This window comes from Epinephelus lanceolatus, chromosome 23 (genome assembly GCF_041903045.1).
Source record: "Epinephelus lanceolatus isolate andai-2023 chromosome 23, ASM4190304v1, whole genome shotgun sequence".
Lineage (NCBI taxonomy): Eukaryota > Metazoa > Chordata > Actinopteri > Perciformes > Serranidae > Epinephelus > Epinephelus lanceolatus.
Genome location: NC_135756.1, coordinates 364,974 through 383,593, shown reverse-complemented (window position 1 = coordinate 383,593; position 18,620 = coordinate 364,974). Strand labels below are relative to the sequence as shown.

General features: G+C 44.1%; 2 protein-coding genes across 7 annotated transcripts in view; both read left to right on the top strand.

Moving 5' to 3' along the window:
• Positions 1–14,375, top strand: part of LOC117249494 (UPF0606 protein KIAA1549) — a 34,083-nt gene extending 19,708 nt beyond the window's left edge. For 2 of the 3 annotated variants that reach the window (XM_033615188.2, XM_033615187.2), the window contains 5 exons: positions 6,140–6,433; positions 6,526–6,578; positions 6,660–6,787; positions 6,956–7,110; positions 7,295–14,375. In XM_033615188.2, the coding sequence (XP_033471079.1) occupies positions 6,140–6,433; positions 6,526–6,578; positions 6,660–6,787; positions 6,956–7,110; positions 7,295–7,519 (855 nt within the window). In that variant the 3' untranslated portion in view covers positions 7,520–14,375. The remainder of the gene's footprint in view (positions 1–6,139; positions 6,434–6,525; positions 6,579–6,659; positions 6,788–6,955; positions 7,111–7,294) is intronic. The other variant, XM_078165077.1, reaches the window with a different exon arrangement.
• Positions 14,376–16,375: 2,000 nt separating this feature from the next.
• svopl (SVOP-like) overlaps positions 16,376–18,620 on the top strand; it is a 28,808-nt gene continuing 26,563 nt past the window's right edge. For all 4 annotated transcript variants that reach the window (XR_013490417.1, XM_033614492.1, XM_033614490.1 and 1 more), the window contains exon 1: positions 16,376–16,502. The gene's annotated coding sequence lies outside the window, so the exon portion shown is untranslated. The remainder of the gene's footprint in view (positions 16,503–18,620) is intronic.

Sequence of the window (18,620 nt, the reverse complement as noted above, 5' to 3'; positions counted from 1 at the left end):
CATGCTAGTAGGGCTGCCCCCAAATAGTCGACCTAGCGTTAGTCGACCAAGAAGTCATTAGTCGACCTAAATTTCATTGGTTGACTGGTCAAAGAAAAAAAAATGAAAAGCTAGAGGGCCTTTAATTTGAAGGGCCAGATACAGGAAGTTGTTACACTCACGGTCAGTTTTTTTACACGGCTAGTCCCTGCAATATCGCGATTGTAGACAGTAACTGATGATATAATGTCGGGCAAGAAATCTAAAATCTGGGATCATTTTGAAAAGAAAAAGGACGACCCCAAGAAGGTAACATGCAAACTCTGCAAACAGACCTTCGCCTATCATTCGTCAACGACGAACATGATGTATCATCTAAAACATGTAAGTAGCTACTTGCCTAGCATGGCCGCCCTAACATTTGAAAGCCGAGATAAATAATACATTTTAATATTGTCATGCGCTAGTATAGGCTTACTGGGGAAGCTAAATTATCCAGCTCTCTCTACAGGCGCATCCACTTTACTGCGGAGATGACACGGCACCCTCCACTTCAGCATTGACACAGCAAAAGCTTGTTATGAAACCCCCTCTTTCCGAAAAAAGGAAGAGAGATATAACGTTAAAAATAGCGGATTTCATTGCGCTCGACATGAGACCAGTAAATATTGTCAGCGGTGAAGGTTTTAGACAATTGATTGAATTCCTAGAGCCAGGATACAGCCTTCCTAAACGTGAAGCTGTAATGCAAGCGATTACTACCAAATACAACACTATGAAAGAAGCGATTCTGGACAAGATTAAAAGCTGTACAGCACTCAGCTTTACAACGAACATCTGGACATCTAACCAGATGGAGAGTTACATGACAGTCTCTGCACATTTCATTTCTGACGACTGGCGACTGCATTCATTTGTGCTGGAAATGAAAGTTTTGGAGGTGAGCCACACAGCTGCTAACATAGCAGAGCGACTCAGCCAGGTAATGGCAGACTTTAGGATCCCTGCAGAAAAGAGGGCCGCTGTTGTACATGACAATGCTGCGAACATGGTGTTGTGCGCGGATCAGCTATCTCATAACCCGTCCTGGGGTAATGTCCAGGGAGTTCGCGGTGCGGGGCACACTTTGCAGCTGTGCATAAATGCGGCTCTTAAAAAAGATCTAATCTGCCGAGTCATTGCAGCTGCCAGACGTCTTGTGGGACATTTCAAGAAAAGTGCCAAGGCTACAGCAGCTCTTACTGACAAACAAAAACAACAGAAAGTGGCTGAACACAAACTCATCCAGGATGTCTCCACACGCTGGAACTCCACTTACTTAATACTGGAGCGTCTCCTGGAACAGAGGTGGCCGGTCACAGCCGTGCTTTCCGACCCCGGTACTACCCACCGGTCTGACTGCGATCTGGATCTCACCACGGCCCATTGGAGGATAGCGGAGGACATCGTCTCGGTGATGAAGCCGATGGTCACACTCACGGAGCTGCTTTCACAGGATGTTAATGCGTCTCTGTCTGCCACGCTGCCCATGCTCATAAACATGAAAAGACGCCACCTGTTGCTGCACGATGATGACAGCACGACTGTGACCGCACTGAAGAAAACGCTCACTGAAGAAATTGACACGAGATGGGAGCTCAGAGGGAATATCGAGACTAGCATTTACATCCAAGCTGCTGTCTTGGATCCACGATTCAAAAGCCTGTCATTCCTCGAGGTAGAGAAACGGGACAAGGCTTACACGACGGTGTCGGATTTGGCTGAGAGTTTATCTCCACCAGAAGAAGCTGATGCTCAGAGAGAGGACAGGGACAGCAGTGGAGATGAAAGTGAGCCCAGTCTTGCACCAAAAAAGAAGCGGGAAAAGCAGGAGGAGATATCCATCTTGATGGCTATGGCTACAGACGAAGAGCAGCAGACAGAAGGACGGAACAATGAAATGAAACAATACTTGGAGGACAGAACAAAAGTTGATTCGGGACCGCTAACATGGTGGCAAAAAAATGAGGACTGCTTTCCCAAGCTGGCCAGAGCAGCCAAGTGTGTGCACTCCATCCCATCCACGTCCACGCCATTGGAGCGCATCTTCTCCAAGGCCGGCTTCATTGTGAATAAGACACGGAGCTCACTTCTCCCCGACAACGTGGATAAACTTGTGTTCCTTTCTCATAATATGAGAAAGCTAACTGAGAGCCAGGGGATAAAACTGTGAGTAAGGTGGTTGCGTGAAATGAAATGTGTGATTTAGCCTACATTTTCATTTGCGTTCTGACTTCAGAAAAAAATGTAAAGTTGAGTTTTCATTCATGTTGAGGCTAATTCTCTGTTTATTTGCACTGACAATTAGGCTATCTTAAGTGTTTCAGTTTGCTTAATACTTAATTATTCGTTTATTCATTTTGCCTATTTTATTTCCATTGTGACCTAATTGAAGTTTTATTTCATTTTAAGGCTATACTTCTCCATTGGTCTGTTTATTTGCACTGATTGCTGAATGCCTATTTATTCATTTTTGCTTATTTTATTTGCATTCTGACCTAATTTAAGTTTTTATTTCACGTTGAGGCTACTTCTCCGTTGTTCTGTTTATTTTTGGAATGACAGCCTATATTTTTCTTTTAATTGTTTTAGATTGCTGTAGAGCTATTTATTCGTTATCTACATTTTAAAAAGAAACGAAAATATACAGTACAGGCCAAAAGTTTGGACACACCTTCTCATTCAATGCGTTTTCTTTATTTTCATGACTATTTACATTGTAGATTCTCACTGAAGGCATCAAAACTATGAATGAACACATGTGGAGTTATGTACTTAACAAAAAAAGGTGAAATAACTGAAAACATGTTTTATATTCTAGTTTCTTCAAAATAGCCACCCTTTGCTCTGATTACTGCTTTGCACACTCTTGGCATTCTCTCCATGAGCTTCAAGAGGTAGTCACCTGAAATGGTTTTCCAACAGTCTTGAAGGAGTTCCCAGAGGTGTTTAGCACTTGTTGGCCCCTTTGCCTTCACTCTGCGGTCCAGCTCACCCCAAACCATCTGGATTGGGTTCAGGTCCGGTGACTGTGGAGGCCAGGTCATCTGCCGCAGCACTCCATCACTCTCCTTCTTGGTCAAATAGCCCTTACACAGCCTGGAGGTGTGTTTGGGGTCATTGTCCTGTTGAAAAATAAATGATCGTCCAACTAAACGCAAACCGGATGGGATGGCATGTCGCTGCAGGATGCTGTGGTAGCCATGCTGGTTCAGTGTGCCTTCAATTTTGAATAAATCCCCAACAGTGTCACCAGCAAAACACCCCCACACCATCACACCTCCTCCTCCATGCTTCACAGTGGGAACCAGGCATGTGGAATCCATCCGTTCACCTTTTCTGCGTCTCACAAAGACACGGCGGTTGGAACCAAAGATCTCAAATTTGGACTCATCAGACCAAAGCACAGATTTCCACTGGTCTAATGTCCATTCCTTGTGTTTCTTGGCCCAAACAAATCTCTTCTGCTTGTTGCCTCTCCTTAGCAGTGGTTTCCTAGCAGCTATTTGACCATGAAGGCCTGATTGGCGCAGTCTCCTCTTAACAGTTGTTCTAGAGATGGGTCTGCTGCTAGAACTCTGTGTGGCATTCATCTGGTCTCTGATCTGAGCTGCTGTTAACTTGCGATTTCTGAGGCTGGTGACTCGGATGAACTTATCCTCAGAAGCAGAGGTGACTCTTGGTCTTCCTTTCCTGGGTCGGTCCTCATGTGTGCCAGTTTCGTTGTAGCGCTTGATGGTTTTTGCGACTCCACTTGGGGACACATTTAAAGTTTTTGCAATTTTCCGGACTGACTGACCTTCATTTCTTAAAGTAATGATGGCCACTCGTTTTTCTTTAGTTAGCTGATTGGTTCTTGCCATAATATGAATTTTAACAGTTGTCCAATAGGGCTGTCGGCTGTGTATTAACCTGACTTCTGCACAACACAACTGATGGTCCCAACCCCATTGATAAAGCAAGAAATTCCACTAATTAACCCTGATAAGGCACACCTGTGAAGTGGAAACCATTTCAGGTGACTACCTCTTGAAGCTCATGGAGAGAATGCCAAGAGTGTGCAAAGCAGTAATCAGAGCAAAGGGTGGCTATTTTGAAGAAACTAGAATATAAAACATGTTTTCAGTTATTTCACCTTTTTTTGTTAAGTACATAACTCCACATGTGTTCATTCATAGTTTTGATGCCTTCAGTGAGAATCTACAATGTAAATAGTCATGAAAATAAAGAAAACGCATTGAATGAGAAGCTGTGTCCAAACTTTTGGCCTGTACTGTATTTAATTTGTATGTTTGTTTTTTTTACAAAGTTATTGTGTTGCATCAAGTTCAGAAGCTGTGTGGTGTGTTGAAATAAATAATCAGAATGTTCCGACAGTCTCCTTGCTGATTTTTCTGACGCATTCAGAATTAGAATCTGAAATAATTTGCCGGTGTCATTAACAGGCGGCTGACTTTGTGCGCGGCTGCGCACACTTGTAAAATTGATAGTTTTAAGGCTCATAATTTATAAGTTATTCAGTCGCCGAGGTTGTAAGATGCTACAGTTATACTATGTAATTGAAAATCAATTAAATGTTCAGTCTCCTCTCCTTGCTGGTTGTTCTGACACATCACAATCATTACCGCTTTGCTGCAGGTCTCATTAGCAGGCGGCTGGCTTTGTGTGTGAGCTTGTAAAAAATAATAACCTATTTTAAAGGCTAATTATTACTGCTTTGTAGGCCTATTTCTCGGTAATGTAGCAAGCAAACTGTTAACAATATTACTTAACATTCTATCTCAGCCCTGGAATTCAAACTGTCTTGTTGCTCCCCGAAATCATTATCTGCGACGATTAGTCGACTAATGGCCCTAAATGACGACTACTGGTCGACCAAGAAATTCTTTGGTCAGGGGCAGCCCTACATGCTAGTAGTTGTCTGATTTTGTATCTACTAAAGGTGGAGTTCCTCAGGGTAGCGCTTTGGTTCCTTTTTATTCTTATTGTATATTAATGATTTTAAAGTCAGCCTGTCTTTTGATTTTATTTTGAATAAATTTTTGATAACAGTGTAGACCCATACCCTACACTGTACCCTACGCCGTAGACATTCACCTCGCCAGAAATGTAACTACACGACACAGCGACGCAGACCTCCTGTTTATTCTTGTAAAGTGAAACCATTTCCCTCAGTAGAAACAAAGCTTTGATTCACTTATAGTGTTCCCCCTACCATTATATAGGGGGAACACTACCCGCCCCCCCCCCAACAACATCACAACAGAAGTCATTTAAGGTTACCATTCCTGCCTATACCTTGTCTGTTTATTAAACTAACTAAATACACACACGTGCATACACACACACACACACTCACAGGTGAGCACACTAAAATGTGGCTCAGTCTGCATTTTCCTGACCGAACCCGACCCAAGTCCGAAACAATTAAAACAACCCCGATCCAAACCCGGCAGACTTTCTGATTTTAAGTCCAAACCCGACCCGAGCCCGACGCAGTTTGTTATCTGACAAAGTTACTGAAATGGACAGTGTGTAAATGACCATTAAAAGACTGCTGTTATGCACAGTCAAACACGGGGCTGGCACAGCAGTGCAGCACAGCACTGTACACACACTCAATTGTCACGTACATAACAAATTCCAGCACATGAATAGGCCATAGCACAACACAGCAGTATGTCGAGTGGGCTGAACCCGAGCAAAATTTTTGATTTGTTATCCGATGAGGAGCTAAAACAGGAACACTGTGGGGTTTTAGTGTGCTGTGGTGATGCAGCTGCAACCTTAATATTTGACCAAACCCTGATGTCTGTGACCATCATGTGTTTCTGCATATTATGAACAGTCCATCTTTTTTTATAGATTTATAGTTTAAAGTAAAATCAGAGGTCAGGAGGTCATCAGGAGCAGACTGTACTGAGGTAGAGGAGTAGTCTGAGACAATGTCGATGGATACAAGAGAGTGACGTCACCATAAAAACAGACATAGATTTGGAGAATAAACATACATCACAGAGGACCCAGTACTGAACCCTGTGGAACACCTTTGTAATAACCATATCTGATCGGAACCACACTTAACACCTGTTCTGTATTCTCTCTTTCCTCTCTTCATCAGTCGGACCCTGACCTGCCCCCGGACCATGGCAGCCCCTCTCCTACTGATGAGGTGTTTGACTCTGCCCCAGCCCCGCCGCCCTACATGCCCCCCCAGCCCTCCATCGAGGAGGCGCGGCAGCAGATGCACTCCCTTCTGGACGACGCCTTCGCCCTGGTGTCGCCGTCCTCGCAGGGCAGCGCCGGGGTGAGCGGGGTAAGCCCTGCTCTGCCAAGCCCCTCCCCCCAACCCCGCCCCCCGGGCAGGCAGTGGGGCTCTTACCCAGCTGCCCCCTCTCACAGCCCCTTCTCTGCAGTGAGTCAGTCGTCCTGCAGCTGAGGACATTTTCAGTCCTTCAGGAGTCCATGTTCAGTTTTCATTTTCTTCTTATCTCCCTCTTTCTGCAGAGGTATGCAGAGCTGGGGATGTCTCCCACGTCAGTCCAGGGTCTTCTGCAGAGGTCAGTGTCGGTACACCTAAAACCAGGTCCAGGTCTGTCATCTGGACCAGAACCAGTACTGACTCTGTGTGTTCTATTCAGGCAGGGCCTAAACTCAGGAGGGTATGTTTCTACTGGAGACCAGCTGCAGGAGTCGGTGTACTCCACCAGGGGGCAGTACGAGGACCCCCCCTCCTCGTCCAGACCACGACCTGTAGGGGGCAGCACAGGTACAGTCATCTGCGCGCACTAAGGACTTTCACTGCTGTGTTTGACATGATTCCACATGTATGAGATCAGTAGTGTGTGTTGTCCATCTGCCTCCTGAAACTCAGCAGCACTCTGTCCTCCAGAGTGGACGTTAATTTGTTGTATCTGTTACATCTGTTGACCTGCAGGTGCACAGCTCCACCACCTTACTCAGGTGGGTTTGTCCAGTCAGATTGGGGCGTACCCTGGGGTGGGTCGCAGCATGTCTGGTCCCACTGGCTCCAGCTGGAACCAGCAGCACTCAGACCAAGACTTGTCCAGACCAGGAGCCAGCAGAGAGAGTGTGAGTCCACTGTGGGGAGTAGTAAAATCAGACCAGTTTGTACAGGACTGGTTGATTTATAAGTTTCTTTCACATTGTTAAATCACACCGAGGCTGCTGGTTGTTAATCAATTTCTTTGCTATATCTTTTATCGGATTCATTTTCTGGTCTCACTCTTTGTCCCTGTCTCCCCTCTCCCTACAGGTGCTGTCATTTCCTGAGTTCTCCTCTTCCTCTGTTTTCCAGATGCCCAGCTCCTCATTGCGGGACCCGTCAGCCCCACCACTCCTCCTGACCTCACCCACTCCAGAGTACCCGCCAGAGGACGCCTCACCGTCTGCCCACACCTCCGCCTCCCTTATAAAGGCTATCAGGGAGGAACTGCGACGTCTAGCCCAGAAACAAGCTGCAGTGACCAGCTACCCTTAGACTGGTCTGGGCCTGTTTGGATCAGGACTCAACTGGTTTCAGCCTGTAGAGACTGGATTACAACCACAAAACTAACTGATCCACACTCTGGACTCTCTTGAGCTAATCTATGTCTGTGCCGCTAAATCCAAAATGACACTGGACCACTATCCACGTCTGAAAAAAGACTGTGTGTCCTGACTGAAAGACCTCCGGTACTTTACAGGGTCCCGTCCGTCTGTACGTCATCCTTCAGCTCAGTGTTTCATTACATGGAGTTTGACTCTTCACATTTCCATTGAAGTGCTTCCTGGCGTGGATCATTTGATGATCATCCCTTTTTAACTTCTGGAGTGGATCGCCCCAGAATGATGTCCACCTGTACTTCTGGCATGGATCATTCCTGTTGATCATCTCATCTGGAGTGGATTGTCTTGGAACATTGTCCCATTTGGACTTCTGGAATGGATTGCCCTTCCACAGTGGATTGTCGCCTCTGGAGTTCTGGAATGAATCCTCATTCCCTGACTGGAGACTGGAGTGGAACATTTTTTCTGACCTTCTGGAGGGAATGATCCCTCTTGGAATCAGTTCAAGATTGTCCTTTCTGGACTTTTGAAGCAGATCATTCCTTCTGACCCTCTGGAGTGGATACTCCCTCCTGACGTTATGGGGAATTTCATCCATCCTGGAGATTTGGAGCACATCATCCTTCCTGAAGTGGCAATTTATTCCTAAAAAATCTGGAGTGGATCATCTCTCCTTACATTCTGGAATGAATAATCATTCCCTGAGTTCTGTTGTGAATGGTCCCACCTGGACTTCTGGAGTGGACTGTCTTTCCAGAGAAGACCATCCCTCCTGGAGTTCTGCAGTGGATGCTCCCGACTGACCCTCTGAGGTGTATTGTCCCTCCTGAACCTCTGGAATGGACCCTTATTCCATGATTGTCTTGAGTGGAGCGTCCTTCCTGACCCTCTTGGAGTGAATGGTCCCTCCTGATGTTATGGAGCATTCATAATGGAGTTTTGGAGCACTTCATCACTCCTGGCTCTCTGGAGCGGCAATCTATTCCTGAAAATCTGGGGTAGATCATCTCTCTTAACCTTCCAGAATGAATGACCCTTCCTTGAGTTCTGGAGTGAATGGTCCCCTCTGACAGTCTGGAGCAAATCATCCCAGAAGTTGTCCCTTCTGACCTTCTGGGGTGGATCATTGACAGTCCAGGTAGATCGTCTTTCCAGACTTTCTTGAGTAGATGGTTGCTGCTAACCTTTCAATTGGATGATCAATCTCAACTTTCTGGAGGGGATGGTCTCTCTTGAAATTCAGTTTCAGAATGTCTTTCCTGGACTTTTGGAACAGATCATCCCTTCTGGCCCTCTGGAGTGGATCATCTCCCCTTACCTCCCAGAATGAATGATCCTTCTTTGAGTTCTAGAGCGAATAGTCCCTCCTGACCATCTGGAGCAGATCGCACCAGAAGATCGTCCCTCCTTGACTTCTGGAGTAAATGGTCCCTTCTGACCTTCTGGGGTGGATCATCCTACCTGGAGTTCTGGAGTTGATGAACTTATGGAGTGGATTGTTCCTTTTGAACTCCTGAAGCGACTCTTCTCTTCTGCCAGTCTGGATGGATTGTCCTTCTAGACCTTCTGGAGTGGGTGGTCCCTCCTGTCCTTGTAGAATCAGTTGTCCCTCCTGAAGTTCTGAAGTGGATTGTCCCTCTGGACCTTCTGTGGTGCTAACCGTCAGCCTCATACCATCTCCTCATTGACCACTTATTGCCTTCCACTCTCCCATCAGCCACGGAGCTCAGGTCTCCGCTCATAAACCATATCAATGAAGTCTTTGCACTGTTGACAGCTGGAGGTGGCGTACCTTTCCTAAGACAAAGGGACGCAAAACAGAAAAAAATATATATAAATATCTATACGAATGAATATAAATATCTGTAAAGAGATAGAATCCCAATGAGCACAATATTAATGTCAGAGTTATTATTGGAGTATTGAGATGTTACTTATTTTTTATTGCTTATATATGAAAGTATACTTTAAATATTTTTATTTTGATCAAAAAAGACCAAACTACTGTTCTATGGTTGTATTCCTCTTGTGTTTGAGCTCGCTGTAGATTTTGAGCCAGCGCTTGTTTCTCTGTGGAGACGTTGCTTAGCGTAGCTGCTCACTTGTGTGTTCATGTATCGGTGGCAACAAAAAAAAACTTAGCTCTCATGCATCGCTTTGATATCAAGTTCTTTCATTGCTGATATGTTGCATCCATCAGTTTGTGGGCAGAACGCTATAGAGGAGGTAAAATATATTAATAACGATGCAGAGACGGGAAACCAGCCGTTCATCACAACCAGGGACGAAAGCTAAAATCTACACATCAGCTCCCCCTAGAGGCTGCCGTGTTTATCACGCACAAAAAAAAAAAAAATGGGACCCAGGATGGAGCCCTGGGGTGCACCGCAGCACAGAGCTGCAGATGACATATTACTAATACAACAGTGACCGCCTCATTAGTGTCCCTCAGGCCATTATGTCCATTACACCTCAGAAAACAACTCCATTCTTAGCATTCCTCATTAGCAGTGAGGTGAAGCCAAAACTCAAGTGCCAAAATGTGCAGTTCCTCCAATGTCCACTAGAGGCTGTCTCCCAGAGGAAATCAGTCTCCACAGACCTCCATGTTAACATGCAGAAATAAACATGTTTACAGCCTGTTTGGTCTCTGTAGATCATTTCAACATTCAGGACTTTCAGGACAACTTTTATAGAACTCTATTTCTGCAGTTTACATCTTATTCAGGCTTAAAGTTATACATAATTATGGGGGTGGGGCCTCTTTGAGTGACAGGCTGTCTGCTGATATTGTCTTCAGCTTCTCTGTCAGATCCACCCTCTCGTCCAAATATGGTCACTTCTGGCTTCAAAAAACCAAGATGGCGACGGCTGAAACACCAAACTCCAGGCTGTAAAATGGGAGTCCATGAACCAATGAGAGACATCACAGTGGTTACATCCATTATTTATAGTCTGTGGTCTGGTCCTCCTCCCCTTTGGACAAATGACCATCAGGCTGAGACGAGCCGGGCCAGTCACAACTGTTTATCTAATACTGGGTGTTAGAGACGGAGACCGTAAAGAAAAGTGCCATTGAGGCATTCTGAAATTCAATAAAGGAAAAAAAACAAGATGGCTGCAGCTGATGTGAAGCTGCTGTGGCGTAGGGTCGAGCGGAGTCACGGTATACTGGTACACCAGGATATTTAAAAGTACCAACAGTATGATTTCCAAAAATACAGACACTTATCTCTCTGTTTAACTCAGACAGACGAGCTGTGATGAGGATGTTTTGTATGTAGTTCACAGCACGTGCTGCCAGAGGTCAGGCAGTACTGGTGGAGCAGGCAGATCAGCTGATCATCATGGTGACTGTGAGAGGTGGGGATAACGTTACAGGACTGTAAACAACTGACAGCAGAAAGAGACTGTGGGGAGAAACAACTCGGTAAATGAGGGGTTTATTTTGACCAAACAGGAGTCTGTGATTGTTGGAACGGTGGAAAGACTGAGCCAGTTTGAGCTATCGTCTGTCTCAGTTTGGTGACAGAGAGAAATTTAAATTAAGAGGATGTACAGTTGTATCTTTATCTTTAATAAGGACAATAGGTGTCAGAATATTACCTTTATTAACATGTTGTTGTGAGTTTATATTTCTTATTACACTGGAGAGCTCCTGCACACAGACACTGTCATGTACCCTAAACGATGGGGTGGGGGATAAAATTGATATGTCATTGTGTCATAATACTTTGTGTGGCAATATTGTATTGATACAGAGATGCCAAGTATCAATTTTTTTATCATATAAATTATTAATATTGCAAATATGAAAGCAGATGTTGACAGAGTTTCCTGTTGGGGAAAAAATTTGTGCTTGAAAAAAGAGTAATAAGTCACATTATCATCGCAATACTCGACATATCACAAAACATTTAAAATCGCAATAAAATTGTATTGTGACTTAAATGTTGTGATAATAACATATCGTGGGGCCTCTGGTGTTTCCCACCCTACTGTATGCCCCACTAAAATAAAACAGATACCACCTCACCTCGAGCGTCAGTGCGGTCGACCTTCACTAAAAGACAAACGATCGACTGCACTGAACAAAGACGTGTTTGCCGAACTCACGATAGGATCTATCAGAGTTTAATATCAGAGCTCGTCCCTGTGAGCTGTTGTCTGTTTGCATCCGCCTGTCGCTCAGATGTTGTTTTTCCAGCAAGTCCCGCCCTAATGTGCTGTGATTGGCTGGTCCTGCCGTGCTGTGTGGTGATTGGTGCAGACCTGGTCACTGGTCGCTCAGTGCTTTGTCACATGTTGGTAACATCTGTTGGAGATCAGAATGATCGGTTGATGCAATAGTCTCTGTGGCTGAATCTGAACGTCACTTCGGTTATACTTCAGTGATACGTATATCGACATGTTTACCGTCATCTCGTCATGTTCGTGAGATGAAGTCTTGCTGCTCGTCCTGTCATTATCCTGTCAGCCCAGTGTTTTTCTCTGAGGTCCGTAGTGGTGTTGATGTCAGTATCAAACGTTAAGCACGTTTTCTGAAAGCTTACAGATTCGGAAGAAACGTAGCAGAACCACCAGCGATCATGGAGGCAGTGTAGAGTTGTTCAGGTGAGATATGACCAAATGAGACGACAAAGACATTTTAAATAACAGCGGACGAATTGGTGACATAGTGAAAAGAATTCTGCGTCCTCATGTCAGGATGTATTTAATGACCTCACAGTCCACCGCCATCTACAACACTTCCTCTATTTAAAGGTCAAATATTACAACCTCCTCCACCATCGCCTCGTTTGTTCTTATCTGAAACATTTGACTCCGCCCTCTGGTGCCATCTATTGGCTATGTGTATGACATCATAAAGGACACATGGAAGATCTGTTGGTACATAAAGGGAGAATAAACATGAACGGGTGGTTTCCTGTCTCTGCTGGTTTCTCTGTGATCTGGTTTAGGTGTGAGAGGATGTGTTCGTCTCTGCTTTCTGCTGCTCTTCAGCATGTTTGACTCAGTTTGAAGCTTTAGCTACTCGTGATGTTCCAGTTAATGTTAGCATGCTGCTAAAGATGTTATAACAGTGAAGAGTTGTTCCACATCGAGTTCAGAGTCAGCGAAGAGTGATTCATGTCACAGTGCCATAAATCCATCCACCATCCCAGAGAAAAAAAAAACCATCATGAAACATCCTGTTTTTTGTTTTGCGTTTGCTGAAGATATATTTTAATGGAAAAGAAGATGGTGACAGTGACAGTGTGCATTGATGAATAGAAAGCATTATGAATATATAGAAAATGTTTTATCTGTGATTGCTCAAAGATCTGCCCGGCGACAGCCCCAACACATCCTTCACAGAACTCTTCACCGGCTGGAGACTTTATGATTGGACCTAGCACCTGTCAGTCAAGCTGTAACGACTTGGCCTCGCCTACAGGATCACATGGTGCTAACGACTTGAGGTGTGTCCGAAACTCGTCACACGCCAAACACAAACACGAACTCCTGCAGCGTGGCGGCGTCCTGATTCAGACTCTGCAGCTTCACTAACTTCTCCTGAATGTTTCCTTCAGTGTTTTCTAGACTTTGTGTCTTTTCTAGATCTTCAGTGAGTATCCAGCAGACGACCCGGCGACCTGCTGACGCTCGCTCATGACAAAACTACGACTCAGAGTGGGGTCACTCACCTGGGCTCTCATTTATAAACGTTAAGGGGCCTGAAAGATGCGTACGCCACTTAACACATTAAAGTTGTGATGTCTATAAACAGACCTGGCGGGACAAACTTTGACCCGTGCTAACCAGCAGTTTGGAGACAGGAAGTTGGCGACGCAGATGGTGAGGTGGAGCCTGATTGTAGAAACTGGCGAATATTTTTTGGTGCACGCTATTTTTGGCTTCTGTCCGTAGGTACATTTTCAGTCTGGATCTTACGTATCGTTTTATAAATGAGACGTCCTTTGATCCTCAGCACACCTTGGATTTTATAGTTTGTTTGCACACTGTACTAACTCGTGCAAATGACACGCTGACATGTGCAGACAGACGGTAACTTGTCTGCACCTGTGACCTGAACTGGTGTGAACGATGTAGAAACGAACGTCGTAACTTCCTGTCACAGCAGACCAAAACTCGTTCCCAGACAATAAACACAAAGCTTCATTTTTAACCTTCGTCGTTCAGGTTTCCCGAAATAGCTGATCTGATGTGGATCAGCTGATCTGATCCACATCAGATCAGCTGATCCACATCAGATCAGCTGATCCAGCAGGACTCACTGTGCACCTGCATCTGAGTTCAAACACCTTTTGAAGGTGTTTGAACTGATCAGCAGTCCCGTTCTCAGATCTCATCAAACGCTTTGAGTCGGTCGTTGTGTCATGAACGAACTTCCGTACAGTCGAACCACATTCCTGTTGTTCCTCTCTGGACCCTGATCCATCAGACTGTTTCACTGAGCTTAGACCAGCTGAGACCACCTGAGACCAGGTGAGGTCACATCACTCCAGGTGTGATTCAGCTGTGACCCAGGAGTGACTCAGTGCAGCAGCCTGATGGAAACAGGTCGGAGGAGAAGTAGTTTTCAAGGTCACGTCAGTGAGCTGGACACACTGCCAGCAGCCTCACCTGTTCGCCAGGCGCCAGGTGAGTCGTCAGCTGATCTGACTGTGTCACATGACAGGACTGTGTCACATGACAGGACTGTGTCACATGACAGAGCTGCATCCTGTGGTGTTTCAGTCTGACAGGTGTGTTAACAAACATTAAACAGATGTGTTCAAACGTCACGCTGTCGCTGCTCGTCTTTATGCTCAAAGTTCAAACTCAGATTCATCTGTTAGATATTTAATGATCATAAATCTGCTGTGTTCAATTAAATAGTTTATATTTTTCCTTCAAAAATCACAGAGACCAAACAAGGTTCTGCTTTTATCTGGAAAAAAAACATGATAAGATAAAACATGAAAAAAGGTTCATATTCAGGATGTTGACAGCTTTTTGTCCAAATTACATTTTGTTTCAGGCCCTCGTGTCAAATATTTTTATATTAAAAAGTCCCAAAATTTCAAGGTGTAAGTCACAATATTGAGAATAGTTGCAAAATATATTGGAATATTTTGGAATAATTTAATATTTGAACAGGAAAGCTGAAATACTTTGAGAACAAAAGTCATACTTTATTTAAGAAAAAAAAAGTTTTATAAAAAAAAACAAACTAATTTATTCATTAGATTAGACAGAACTTTATTAATCCCTTGGGAAGACTCCCTCAGGGAAATTAAGATTCCAGCAGCATTGGATAGCAGCACACAGGGTAAAGAGCTCATAGGGTATCAAAACTTAAAAAAAAAGTAAGTAATATCGTATAGTAATAATCGGCACCTTTGAAGACGCTCAGGATCACCTCACAGGTGAAGACAGAAAATAACAACAGTTGAATAAAGTCACGAGATGACAAAAAATAAAATAAATAATAATATTTGTAATATTTCAGCAGTAAAACTTTATTATTTCAAACTATATTGTTTCGACTTTAGTTTCTAAATTTCAGATTTTAACATTATGATGACATCACAACTGTTCATTGGTCGATATCAGTAAAACTGAATCATTAAACAGGAGGTAATTTTGACCCAACAGGCCTCCGTACTGAATGTCCAGGTACAAACATCTTCCTCCTCCTCCTCCTCCTTTTTTTCTTTCAAAACTTTATTTAACACACAGGAAGTTAACAGAATGCAAAACATTACACACATATGTCATATATCACATATGCCAGGTGGGATAAGAGTTTACAAGAAAATATTAAAATTATCACAAATATTAATGATTGTCTTTTGATTAAGGGAAAATTTAATGGAGTCGATGTACTGCTTGACCTCACTGTAGAAAGGTTTTCTATGTGTAAACTTACATGTGTGAATGTGAAATCTTGATGATGAGATTAATAACAAATGTTTCATTGGGTTTTGCCGCATTTCTGTTTTTTCAGTCAAAGAGTTCAAACAGCTTCAATTCTTTTTCAATATTGTCAGCAATAAAATTACAAACATCACTCCAGAGGCTTTTGACAGTGGGGCAGTGCCAAAATAAATGAGTAACAGTTTCAATATTTACAGAACAGAAAGTGCATTTCACATGGATTTAACAATGTGATCATTAGATAGATAAAATCTATGAATTATTTTAAAAGAAATTCCTCTAACTTTGTTGGTCAACAGGTATCGCTGGGAAGGAGCCAGACCTTTTTCCACCATGTATTTATTCCAGTGTGAGACCGCATACAGAACTGTAATGACAAGAATCTAATCAATTTATTGTTTTCACCATGGGCACAGGACAGACAGATTCTACCAGTTGGAGTGTCAGTCAAGGATAACAGGGATAGTTGTTGGGTTTACACTGGTGGTTGAGATCTAAACAACATGCAAACACCAGAAGACTTTTTCAAAGTCTCCAGGTGACACAAGAACATTGTATTCTGCTAGAAACTCATTATAAGAGTAGAGAAGACGTCCCTGTTAAATAACTGAGCTGCATACACAATGTTATTATTAAACCAGTGTTCAGTAAAAACACTATGTTCCATAGATAATATTTATGGGCTGAAAAGTTATGTTTGAAAATGAGAGACCATGAGAGGAAGGCCTGGCGGTGAAAGGGTGACATTTTGTCAATACTGAAGTTACAGGCTAAGAAAAAAGTCTCCTCCTCCGTCCTCCCCGTCTTCCCCCTCCCCCCCTCCTCCCCTCTTCCTCCCCCTCCTCCCGCCCGTTTCCCGGTGACGCTGACGTCACAGCTGCTTCCTGATTCACCTGGGCAGGTCAACAACAGGTAGAATACCGGAATAACCTGTAGAAGAAGTGATGTGTGTGTGAACAGAATGATCAGAGACACAGAGGACAGACAGCACTGTGAGTACCTTTATTCTTGAAAACAGAAACACTTTAACGCGCAGGTGAGCTCACCTGAGCGTCCGTCGACGTCCTGCAGGTAAACTGAGGCTAACATGAAGCTGATGTCAGTGTGAGTGTTCTGACACCTGTCCGCAGGTGCTGCTGTGATACGTCACACTTTATGACTCATATTAAACTTTAACACTCCGTGTTTCTCCTCAGAGAACCCGGAGGAGCCGTCCCGCCAAACTCCGTTTAAAATCCGGCGGTTTAAAGATTTCTTTCTAAAACTCGCTGTGAACTGAACAAACATGATAAAAACAGGTGAAGAACTATTTACAGTGTGTTTCTGTGAGATTCGGCTCGGACATGGTTGACCTTTGACACCTGTGTTTACTCTACATCCGGTTTAGTGAGCCGGTTAAATCGGAAGCAGCAGGTTTTTTGTTTTTTTTTTGTTAAGTCATCTTTATTGCAAAAAGTGGTTTACAGTTCAGATGTGACTTACAAAGATAGATATATATAATAGTGAACGAATATATAGAATACAAATAAGCACAAGTGAAGCTTTGCCAGGGGAGGCTCATAAGTTATTATTAAGCAGCAGGTTAACAAACAGAGCAGACCTGCAGGAATCATCAGAGATCTTTGGTCTGTTGGAGAGTTTGTTTCTACTTTCAAATCTGTCAAGTCACAGAGGTTTAAAACTCAAATGTTTCTGACAAAGGACAAAATTAAATTAACGTTTGGTTTAAGTTCATCTGCGTCCAGGAAACAACCTGCAGGAGCCACACTGATTACTCACAATTACTCAGTGTTTATATGAATATAACATCTGTTTTAATAATAATAATGATCATAATCAAACAGGAGGAGGTGGAACAGTGAGACGTTTTCAGACATCAGAGGGGTATTCCAGGTAGGAGGTTCAACAGACTCTGAGTTGATTTACCCTGAGATGGGAAACTCTGAGTTACCGGTTCCAGAACAGCTGATTTGAGTTAGTTCAGTCAAGTCTGATACCCCGTTTACACGTAGGAAAAACGCACGCGGTTTGGCCTCTTGTTTACACGGAAACGGAGTTTTTTTCACGGAAAACGATCATTTGTAAAAACTCCGGCCAAAGTGGAGATTTCTGAAAATGTGTTGCCGTCTAAACTGGGTGCGACGGGGTTTTAGGTTCTGAAACGTCACAGCATGCGCCAGCAAATGCTTGACGTCATGTGAGCGACCTATGTTTACACTTTGTTTGGCTACTGATCATGGATGCTGTTAAGGTGGTAGTACTCATTTTTACGTTTGTGCAAACGCTTTGTTACGGCCTTTTTCCACCAGATGCGTGTTGGTTGCGTCTCTGCTCCGGCACGGCAGCGGAGCCGATAGGATTCAATTCCAGTCAATGTGTGTGTTTCCACCGGCTGCGGCTGTGCTGCGTTCCGGCTCCGTCTCAGCTGCGGCGCTCCGGAGCAACAGATACGCAGGACTACTATTTTTGCCGGACGCCGGAGCACAACGCAGCAATTCAGCACAGAGCAGATCGTGCGGGGCAGGAAGTCGAGCACACAAACAAAATAAAACATCCGGTTAATTTTCAAAATAAAATACACAGTGTTCACGGCGGATCATATTTCCCTGCACTACACCTTGAAAACTACATAATGGGCAGAGGCAGGCCTGAAGTCAACAGGTCAGAGGTTTTCAGACGTCATTTCACCCCGTGAACACCATGGACGAGGAGATGTTAATCATGGCAGTGCACCGAGATGTCTTCCCAAACGCAGCCGGTGGGTATTGACGGATGGCGGAGCACGCAGCGGATAACCAGCGCTGCCGTTCCGCAGCGGACACGCATCCAGTGGAAATCCGGCGTTTAAAGCGACATTTAGGAGTAGCTCCACTTCACTGTCAGTCCACACAAACGAACCTCTTGCCATGTTTACTGTTTTGAAAGGAACAGGAAGTTGCGCCTTATTCGTCGTTGTTGTTGTTGTTGTTGTTGTTGTTGTCGATTCTGAGGATTCCGATTGGCTTGCATGGCTTCATCCTTCTCCCTACACTGTCGCCCATAGGTTTGGCATAGTTATGATGGCGCTCAACGGTGTATTTATCTGGGTTCATGTAAATGAAAAAACAACA